Below are 10,690 nucleotides of genomic sequence, written 5' to 3'. Positions count from 1 at the left end.
AGTCGTGACATTTGCAAATTAAATTAGGTCTTTGTTTAAGTCGTTTGCCAAAATGACAACAAAAATCCATATCGTTAGTCATTTAGGCGTGATTTGGATCTTATTAAGTTAAATTTAGGTCTTATTTCGACGATTTTAGGTATTATCCTCTTGTAGATATCAATGCGTATTGTGCTGTATTAAGTCGTTGGATTCAATTTGTGGTATTATAAGTAGTTTGGCTTTAGATATTGTTGCTTATAGGCAGGGTCACGCTACTAAAGACCAGGGGCAGATCCAGGATTTCGGGGGTGAAGTCCAACCTTTCAGGAATAACGTTATAAAATAAGACAAAAACTTGAAAACAGCTATTTTTGTATGCGCAAAACGTAGATTAATCGCGCGAAGCCCGAAAAAATGCGTTTATTTGGTTGAAATTGGCAAGTTAATCACCCTTATTTATGGCAAGCTTTGTCAACTTTTTTGCGCCAAAGCGCACCTGTACACCTTTTAAACCAGGGGCGGCAACCTTTTTCTAGTCGCTGTCCAAACCAAACTCAGCAAGTTCTCGACTGGCCTTTATATATTTCCATTATTATAAAAGATGGAATGCATCAGCGAAAAAAATCAAAAATCATGGATAAAGTTGAATGAACTTTAATTTTAGAGAGTTTCATGCTACAAATAATTTCCATTTCGATACAGCTACCATCCGCACGTCGCCTTTGGTCTGAAAAGCCCTCTCAAAACGCAAATATACCTAAAGGGCTCGCGCGAATCGCGAAATTTTTTGCATTTTTCTATTTAACGTAGTTGAAAACATTGGGCAATGGCCGATTGGTCGTGTTCACTGTCCAGCTTGTGAAACAGGTCGCGGGCCGGATGAAATTTAGTGGCGGACCGGATCCGGCCCGCGGGCCGTAGGTTGCCGACCCTTGTTTTAAACCGTGATCCGTGGTGCATGGCAGCATGAAACGCCTGAAGCTGACCTTGCCTGGTAGTTAAGTTTCGTTCGCCTGGCGGAGTTTGGCTTGTAAAAAAATTATTTATTGAATGATTTACTGTAATGCTTCTAGCAATTTTTTTTGTAGTATCATATGGTGTTTTCACAGCCTCTGGGCTGGTTTCACAATCACAATAACAGCAATGATCGCAGCTCTTTTCCGTTCGACTTCGTTTGACATAAAAAATTCATTTTCATGTCTATCACAAAAAACATCTGTCCTCACGTCAAGCCGAAAGTTTACTTAATTGGTAAAGCAAGCTACCACAATTCTATTGGCTACAATGTACTTTTTTGATTTAGAATAAACAATCACAACTCATTGTTATTATGTAATTTAATGCATTGCTGTTATAATCTGGGTCAGCGTGGTCCAGCTTTTTTTCATTGCGGGCTAAAAATTTTTTTTTTATCTTGCGGGCCAATGTTTTTAAATAGCGATTCTAGGCTTATTGCTGGCAAATTATACATAGCCCATGGCAGTGGTTCTTAACCCTTTTTCAGCCGCGCCCCATTTTGATAATTTTCATAGGCCTTTCGCCCCCCTACGAAAATCAATTCGGCATTTTCAATTAAATATCACTAAGACAACTTGATAATAGTAAAGTTTGTTGTCGGTCGCGCGAAGAAAAATTGAGTTTAATTGGTTGAATTGACGCTAAACTGTAAATTCAGGAGGGTTTTCACATTGATTTAAACAGTACGTTAGCTTGTTTCAAAAGATGTGACGACTCACGATACAACGTTGCAAAAGCAATATAGATTCGCGCAAAAAAGTTTGATTCCCCCTGTTGCAAGCCTGTTGTCATATATAAAATATGGATTAAAAATAGTTTGAACGGGGGATGACTTTCATCGTTTATCTATAAGTTAGAAAAAAATGTAATTCAATAGGGCCGTTATACATTCGATGATATGAAACATGCAATGGCACTCAAAGAGACTTTGTGCTGAAACATTTCGCGCGAGGTTCGAAAATTTTGTAGCCTACAGCGCTGTAGGAATGGTGTAAAACCCAAACGAACGATTTAAATCATTGCAAAAAATTTAAATATTAACTTGGAGCTCGCGCCCCCCTAATAATTGCTTGGCGCCTCCCTAGGGGGGCGCCCCAGAACCGCTGGCATATGGCTTATATACTAACTTTGAAATCTACACATTTGAGCTACGGTAGTTATGAAATCACGGGATCATTTAGGAATTTTTTTTGCCCCAAAAATTGAAGTGATATTGCTAGATTGCAGCAAAGCTGACGACCAGTTCGCTGGCCAAAAAAGCGGAACTCGCGGGCCAACTTTGGCCCGCGGGCCTGCAGTTGGACCACGCTGATCTGGGTTAAAGAACTCGGTAAATATAAATAAATGAAGTCTCTCACTCCTCCTTCAATGTTAAAACAATTGATAAAGAATACTTTTAGAAACTAAATTAAGACAAACTATAAGCACACAACTCTAAAATAAGCACGTTTCTTAGAAATAAGAACATTTGTGTTTTCTAAGACACTGCACCCAAAAATAAGCACAAATCTTAGAAATAAGCACGGTATGGCAACCCTGCTTATATGGTTATTATATGTGCGTTTCCTTTCATTGACCGACATCACGTAAAATGTTTGTACGAAGCGCAAACAGGCATAAATTCCCTTTATCTTTTTTTAAAAGTTCGATAGATCCTACAAAACAATGACCATACTGCAAAGACGTTGTAGATTTGCTTAAACAGCAACAAATGACTTTATTGAGATCAGGACTTCTCAACTGTGGCCCTCGGCTCCTTTGGGTGCCACAAGCAGGCGTGTGTCCAGACACCGCGAGGCTGTGGATACATTAAAAAGGTGAAAACATGATACAGCGTTATTCGGCTGAAACAAGTCCCTTAAAATAGTCAAAACAAACTATAAAACCAAAGAGGATTCGGGAAAAGCGCGAAATTGTTTGTATTTAGATACTTAAAGTTTGCCAAAAATATAGCAATAAAGGACGGGTACATATTTAGCTAGCAATCATGGAACACAAATAAGACAAGAGATCGGAAATCGCATGTTGTAGGCCTACCCTCTTTTATTTTTTACATTACATTAAACCGTCGGCGACACTGAGTTGATAAACACGTAACAGCGACAGTAAAGCATACAGAAACATGTTTCTAAAAAAACGCGATTTAATATAAAAAAAAGTTTAACGTCAAAATATTTACATTTTGCTGATACACTGTTGATAACAGAAACAACGGTTTCTGGATTTGAAAATGTAAAACAAATGCATATTGGATTGAGCACCAGAAATCACGAAGGTACGGCACTGTTGGAGAGATGTTACTTTTAATACAAAAGCTACACTACAAAGGTGTTATCGAATGCACACGGTTAGAAATCGCCCTTGTATGGTTTAAGGTTGCCAATACCTTAATTTTGGAAAGATGCGATGAGAAGCATGACACATTTTAGGGCCATTTTATCAAAATGTACTAAAATATAAATCACTTTTGCGTGGAACGCGGAAGATATTTTTATTTACGTAGTTAAATAGGCCCGAAATTTAGTTTAAGGGGCATGGCTAAGGGTCCCTGGATCCAGCTCTGTCGCGCACCCATTTTCGAAGGTCAACTTATTCGTTATACGAGTATTAAATACAAATGATTAGGCTAAATAATCATTTTATTAGCCTCACTGCATGCAAATGATCCCCTTTGCCTATAACCATAACTAGGCTACATAGACTATATTGATTGTAATAGGATCATTCAATCTACCGATTGAATCCTATCACTGGACTCCTAATATTTAATAATATATGGTATTAAAGATAAATCCGTTTTAGATTTATATAAAAAAAATATGTAGGCCTAGGTGTGAAATAACCGTAGAATAATGGCTAATTGAAGAAATAGCCTCACTGCAGACACTGAATGGTTTGGCCATTCAATTAAAATCAATAAGGATAATTAGGCCTTTCTGCAACTTGGTCAGAAACATGTTCTGCGAACTTTTTTATACTTTCATAAACCGGTTGAATCTCCACACTATTTATAGTCTATAACTCTATAATATTAACAGTTTTCATTATGGCGCCAACTTAACTGCAACCTATTTATTCGCTTTAAAGAAACGTTTTTAAATGAGTGGTGTGTAGCCTATAGTTTTGCAGAACATAGGCTAACTAAAAAATAAAAAAGTCGACTTTTGCGTTTTACGTTAGTTTTTGTCTTTGCAGACTGTTTATTTAGCCTGGCCATATTGTGCCAACTTAATGAAACGTTCTATTTTATTCCACAATAAGTCTGATCAATGCAAACTGATTATGAAAAAAGAAGATATCTCCTCGCCCTAAAGCATGCAATGACGACAATGACTTCGAATGTTAGCAATATACTTTCGACTTTGTTGTCTTTATCTTAGATTTTATGCCTAGTCGCGTAGTTCGTTGCTCTTGGTTCTACTATTATTTTCCCTTGCTTTTTTATTTCTACCACCTAGTTTACGTGTTTGCATTATTTTGTATTGTTTTTTTCAGAGACTGATGATGCCGGATTGGCGAAATATATTTCTCTATTAAAAACTAGAAAGTCGAAAGTATATATAGGTCTGATCATTGCGCCTTTTTGCAAACAGGTCTCAAATAATACTTTGTGACGCACGCTTTATTCCATCCATTTTTTTAGTAGAGTCATATCGGCAACTCGTCGTACTAGCAGGTATTTCAGCTAATTTAATTCGCTGAACACCACAATGTTTAAACTGCTCGACCTAGTTAAAGATTTTCTGTCAGTACGACGACAAAATTCCCATGCAAAAACACATGTGTGCGATACTTACCATAGGACACTTTTTATATTTCCTTTAATAATAACGCTAACGCATATCATTTAATAATACCCGATCTGTATGTGTTGCAACTGGATTAAAAGTTTTAGCTCTACCATTAAAAATACTAAAATATTGTTGGTAGTACGTGAAACTGGAATAGTTCGCTGCATCTCGTGAGGATTCGCAAGTGCCCACCGATCTCAACCGGCAGATTCGTTTATTACAAACAAGTTATACAAAAAGTGACAAAAACATTCTGGTCACTTGCGTAGATACAGAGAAAAAACAGTCGACACAACGCCGCAGCCGCCATTCGTATATACAAGTGATCGCTTGTTTTGGACGTAGAAAGGGATTAGAAAAGAAAGCGGTTCTGGGGATACGGCGTCGTTGTTGTTGTTGTTGGGGGAAACTTGCTGCTTTCAGTGATAGTTGGCTGTTGGAGAGCATACGAGTCAACCGACGGGGCGAAGGAAGTGGTTCGGAGCGGGTAACATAGTCACGCAAAAATAACGGTGACGTCACTTCTAGCGACGTCAGGTGTCACCTGTTGACGTGATTGCTTCGTTGTCTGCGATGCAAATACGAAATCTGTTAATTGCAGCAGTACTACAGTTAGAAGTATTGATGTTTAGAAATTCTTACCGTGACTGAAGTCTTCTTTGGTTCCATTATTGCTTAACGATGCATCATTCGATGACGTCACATTCGGGTCGATGTCAACGGGTTTTAATGACGTAACGCCATGCGACGACGTCACTAAATCGTCGCAATTACTATTAGAATTGTCTTGTTGGGCGACATCGCTGTGGATGGGGATTACGTCATCTTCAGTGACGTCACTGGGTTCTGCAATAGCATCGTGCGCAACAAGGACGTCATTACTTTCGTCCTCGAGGTCTTCTTCGAAGTCGTCTTCACCGTCTTCGTCTCTAACTTTGATGACATCGTTGGGATCGATGACGTCATCAACTTCGTCCAATCCCTCTTCAAATTCGGCATCATCTGTATCATTTAAAAAAAAAATAAAATATTGGCGCCTCAATTAAGTTATTAGACCTAAAGCTGTTAATTCCAGTTCGGGCGTGCTTTATTTAGTTTACCTCGGTATTATTATAATCTAGCGATCCCTAAACCTTGGTACTTGCAAACATTAGTTCTACCGAGTCTGAACAGAACAAAAAACAATGTAATTTACGGCTGTATCGTATGATTTCACATAATGTCGGTTTAACTGCTTAGATAGCATGACGTATTTGGCAAACATTTGCCCGTTGCTCGATATAATGGATAATTTGGACAATTTAAGAATCAAACAAGTTATAAGAGCATTGACTTCCTTCCACATCAAAGTAATAGGTCAATAGAAACAACATGTACATCAAAACGCAAAGGGTGACATGTCCTAATAAATTTTTTAACCAAAAAAATAGTTTTTGCACTATTATAACAAGCACTGACAAAAAACATACGATTTCCAAATTCCCCTCTTGAAACTTCAAAATCCACCCTCGAGAGCACACTTCTTATAATTTTTTAGTTTCAATCCACAAAAAATGTGATAGCAGTAAAGTACTTAATATGCAATGCCAGCTTCTTCACGGACGAACTTACCATCGTCATCAATAACGTAGAAGTCGCCTGCTTTACTTCCACTTGGAACTTCTTTACCTTCAGTAAAATATAAATAGATAAAGAATATACAATTATCTATACTTATATTTATGTTAGGTTTTTATTTTTAATTAAATGAGTCCCTATTCAGTGTACACACTTAGAAATATTTAAGCTAAACTTTAAAAGTACAATTTGCAGTAGGACTCTATGCGGTCTCATCAATCTATACACTCATAAACGGTACATCGACCGATACCCTTTTTTGAACCGATACCAATACCCGGTATTTTAATATACCTAAGAAATGCTCAAATTTGAATTAATTGAAAATAAAATACAAATAACGTTTTACTACCTTTATTAATATTACACTATTATTTTGCATATTAACTTTTTTACCTTGAACTCTTCTGTTCCTTGCTTTCCATTCTTCTTCTTCTTCCTCATCTTCACTGCTGATATACTCGGCAGTGTCATCTCCGACGTACACGGGTTCATCTTCCCTGGTTGCTGATTCATCCTCACTGCACAAAACAGCTATTGACTAATCACCAACTTAGAAGGCATAAAGATAACTATACTTAATCTTTTCTTTCGATAGCAATACCCGGTATAGGCAAGTGGCCATTGGATCTGATACCAAATGACGTCATTACTGTGACAAAACAGCCCAATTAACAAAACCCAAATCTGGAAATGTAGTGGATTTCGGTTTTACTGCCATATTGCTTAAGCGTTAAAAAGCTTAACCTCAATTGTTATTTCATTATTTTTTAAATCTGTTTTTCACAAAAGAAAATGTTGTATTGGACCACAAACCATAACTGAAATGAAGGAGTGGTGATAGAATTACTTGGTATGGGTAGCTGCCCAGATCCCATATTATCAGACATCCCTGCTTTTAAACACCAGTTTAGTCACACCTCCCATATCATATGTAAGGTAAGGAAAACGTATTTGAAGCTTGACGGATTCTAATTTTGTAATGTTTTAAAAACAAAACCTTACCTGTCGTCATCAGAACCACTGTCTATTTCTGCATCTTTGTTTGAGTAATACTGCAATGGATTAGGCCACAGTTCTTCACGAATTATCTGGAAAAAGTAGTTATTGCAAGGTTTGCTTGATTTGTCAAACATCAAACGGTATTGAACTCAAAATTGATTGTATTTTTGTATTGGGCTAATTCAGCCTGGGACTTATAACCCAACATTGGGCACCTGTTTGGTTTGGTTGGGTCGCCGACTGCAGTAGTTCACATGGTTCACATTTAATAAGATTTATTTGGTTAAATTACAAAAAGTCCAGTTTGAGGTCCTTAAAGATTCGCTGTTACATCTGCGCTTAGTATTTGAATCACCTCAACACAGGTAACAAACACTGGACTTAATTGTTTGTGTTTGGTATAATACTTTAATAGGTCATGCTTCCTATGATGAATTTAAAGATGAATTTCATCACTGGCTTAGCAGGAAGAAAGGTTGCACTACTGCAATCAGGAAGCAAATATTTGTGATTAAGTTCCCCTAATGAATTACAATAAATCAGTTACTTCTGCAATGTCATCCGATGAAGCATCATCCTGGGCACAAAACCAACTGAAAAAGCTTGATGAACCCCTGGTGAGATCTTGATTGGGTTTCCAATCAATTGCAGTGCAGTCACAAGATGGTGACTCTAAAATTATATTAAAACACATTTAGAGTTTAAATATTTTCTGCTTTTAATTTTTTGTTAAACAATGTAAAAACGAAAAAAATGTTACTTTCATGCCATTAATGTTAACAATATGATGTTTATCACAAGATATATAAATATATACAGTATTAAACAGCTATGTAAAATATTACCATGCCAGGGCATATGGTAGTCCTTGGTAATTGAGGTGTTGTTAAAATAAGGGTTTGGAGCAAACCTAAACTTTATGCTGTATCCAGATCTTGAGTCTTCAAAATCATCAATCTATAAAACCAAAAAACACATGCATTTCAACCTAGTTTTTTCATTCATAATTTACTATAGTATGTTCACCTGTAGATTTGTACAGAATTTTAAGCACTTTATATCATCTTTTGTAAGAACCCTTCTTAACTGTGGATGCTCAGAAAACTAATAAAAATCAGATAAGAAAAATAAGTCAGAAAGTTATTTTGTAGTTAAATTTTAGAGAAATAACTATGTTCATTTTAACAACTTGTAAAGGATACCACTTTTGCCCAGAAGTGTACAATTCGTTCAATGTAGTTATTTCTTCTACTGTATACTGGTTGCCTCAATTTGTTGTACTTCTTTTCAACTTTAAGGATTTCATCATTTGCCTTTTGATTTAATGAATCAATGTCTGTTTGGCAATCTTCTATGTAGGCCAGATTTGCTTGAACAAATTCTTCCATGTCAGTGGAAGCTGTGATACACATACATTTTTCATGTGTTTTATGATGTTGCAGTTTTTAGTTTAATGGTTTGTGCAAAACAATGTGCCCCACAGCAGGCTTTAGTTTTTAACTGGTGACACAAACACTCAAAGAAGTTTTGGCCCAGTTGAACAAAATGTTATAATTGAACACATATTTTGCAAAATTTTATTGTCCATTTAACCTGGACTAATTTTGTTTAATGTTACTCAGTTTGTAATTGCTTTACTATACAGCGACCCCTGTGGCTATAATATTGACATTCTTTCACATACATCTGTGAGCATATTTTCCAGAATAGGTATCACTTATTAATTAGATTTTACAGAAACTCATCCATAAACAAAGTAGCCAATAACAAGAAATTTTGTCAAGACAGGGTTGTTCCTAAGCAAAATTTACACTCGCCAGCTCGGCGAGCGGCTATCAATCAGCACTCGCCCAGCCAAAATAACACTCGCCAAATTTGTTAGAATGCCGTCTGCAAATTCGTTATTTTGTTTTGTGGTTTTTCTACGTAAACAGTAGTTTTTATAAAAGTCTGGTCGTTTATTTCCAAGCATGGATGAACAAATTAATGACCCATAAAGCAGTTTACGCTTAAGACAATGTTTTAGCGAAATAATTTTAACAATCTTTAGTGAAAAAAATATACCTGACAATTTAGTAGCCACGGCCTGCCTGTTTTCCATTTTTCTAAAAATCCTCGCGCTCTCTTTTTTTCGTATTCTAGTTTTCTGTGCTTGAAGGACGTTTTAACGCAGGTTGTTTCACGCCGCAAATAAAGCGCCACATTTCGCCTAACACTATAGTTTGTTGCACAAGTAGGCGATATTTTCAAATATCGTAGTGTTCAGTGGAGGTTACGGTCCCTCAAAACATAAAAAAACACTGCTTACAAATATTAACACAAGTTGTCCTACACCAACTAATTAAATTTCTCGCCAAAGCCACTCGGGCGAGTGGGTTTCAATCGGCACTCGCCCGGAGCGATTTGCACTCGCATTGGCGAGCGGGTGAGTGCTTAAGGCCAACCCTGCATAAATCCCTTTGCTGCATTTTCAAAGTTGTAAAAACTGTTACAATATTACTACACCAGTGCTTTAAGTATGGAAAATAGATTACATTCGCCAGTTTCATCAAAATTGTTTTCAACGTCATCTTCGTCATCTTCTCCTTCAAGTTCAAGATCTGTTAAACACATATATATATTATACTTTATTTAACATTCTGCGACTAAAATCTTAAAAAAAACTACAAGTTGATTCATTATAATTCATGATGTGCATTAAATCACTTGTTGTCCATCAGACAACTTTGGATTTTGCGGGGGGAACACATATATTACACTTTATTGAACCTTATGCGACTAAAATCTTAAACAAAACTAAGTTGATTTTTTTATAATGATATGCATTAATAATGATGCGTTACCCATCAGACAAAATTAACAATAATATTTACTGATCAAATCTAAGCTTATTTTTTTTTTTTATTATTTAATACACAAAGCTTGAAACCTCCATCTAAATCTTCCTCTTCTTCTTCATCATATTCCTCTTCATCAAGCGCTACATTGTCATCCTGCTCTTCGTCCATAATCTTCACCGCTTTAGCAGGTATGGCCTCGATGCCACCGTCATCCTCTGCGGGACGCAGTCTTGCCGAAACTTTGCCCCCATTAATATCCACATCACATGTTCCATGACCTGGTGACTCTGACATGTTATAGTTCAGAATTTGTTTTGCTACACAAAGATCTAAGCAAAAACATATTTGTTTGGTGTAAGAGATTTTGTAATCCAGGTAGTGTACATTTTAATCACAGCTAAAGTTTCCTTCAAATATATATTTATATGGAAATATTGCAAA

At 36.5% G+C, this 10,690-nt stretch overlaps 1 protein-coding gene across 1 annotated transcript; it reads right to left on the bottom strand.

The window, feature by feature from the left end:
* Positions 1–4,967: 4,967 nt before the first annotated feature.
* On the bottom strand, positions 4,968–10,572 carry LOC146164455 (uncharacterized). The gene is made up of 11 exons (XM_083382177.1): positions 10,339–10,572; positions 9,944–10,009; positions 8,612–8,808; positions 8,436–8,513; positions 8,255–8,366; positions 7,957–8,081; positions 7,413–7,498; positions 6,804–6,928; positions 6,402–6,458; positions 5,433–5,792; positions 4,968–5,358 (listed from the first exon to the last, which is right to left on the bottom strand). Exons 1-11 carry the CDS (start codon positions 10,541–10,543, stop codon positions 5,324–5,326), a joined length of 1,446 nt encoding a protein of 481 aa, XP_083238303.1. The 5' UTR covers positions 10,544–10,572; the 3' UTR covers positions 4,968–5,323.
* Between the last annotated feature and the right edge of the window lie 118 nt (positions 10,573–10,690).

Source organism: Ascidiella aspersa, chromosome 2 (assembly GCF_963924565.1).
Source record: "Ascidiella aspersa chromosome 2, kaAscAspe10.2, whole genome shotgun sequence".
NCBI lineage: Eukaryota > Metazoa > Chordata > Ascidiacea > Phlebobranchia > Ascidiidae > Ascidiella > Ascidiella aspersa.
This window is presented reverse-complemented; position numbering and strand designations above follow the sequence as displayed.

Bases quoted from the DNA above. Each gene is read 5' to 3' on its own strand.
- LOC146164455 (XM_083382177.1), bottom strand. From the start codon at position 10,543: ATGTCAGAGTCACCAGGTCATGGAACATGTGATGTGGATATTAATGGG. The intron at 8,082-8,254 runs GTAATATTTTAC...ATATAATTTTAG, and splicing joins CTACCATATGCCCTGGCATG to AGTCACCATCTTGTGACTGC. The intron at 6,459-6,803 runs GTAAAAAAGTTA...ATTTTACTGAAG, and splicing joins AAGGAACAGAAGAGTTCAAG to GTAAAGAAGTTCCAAGTGGA.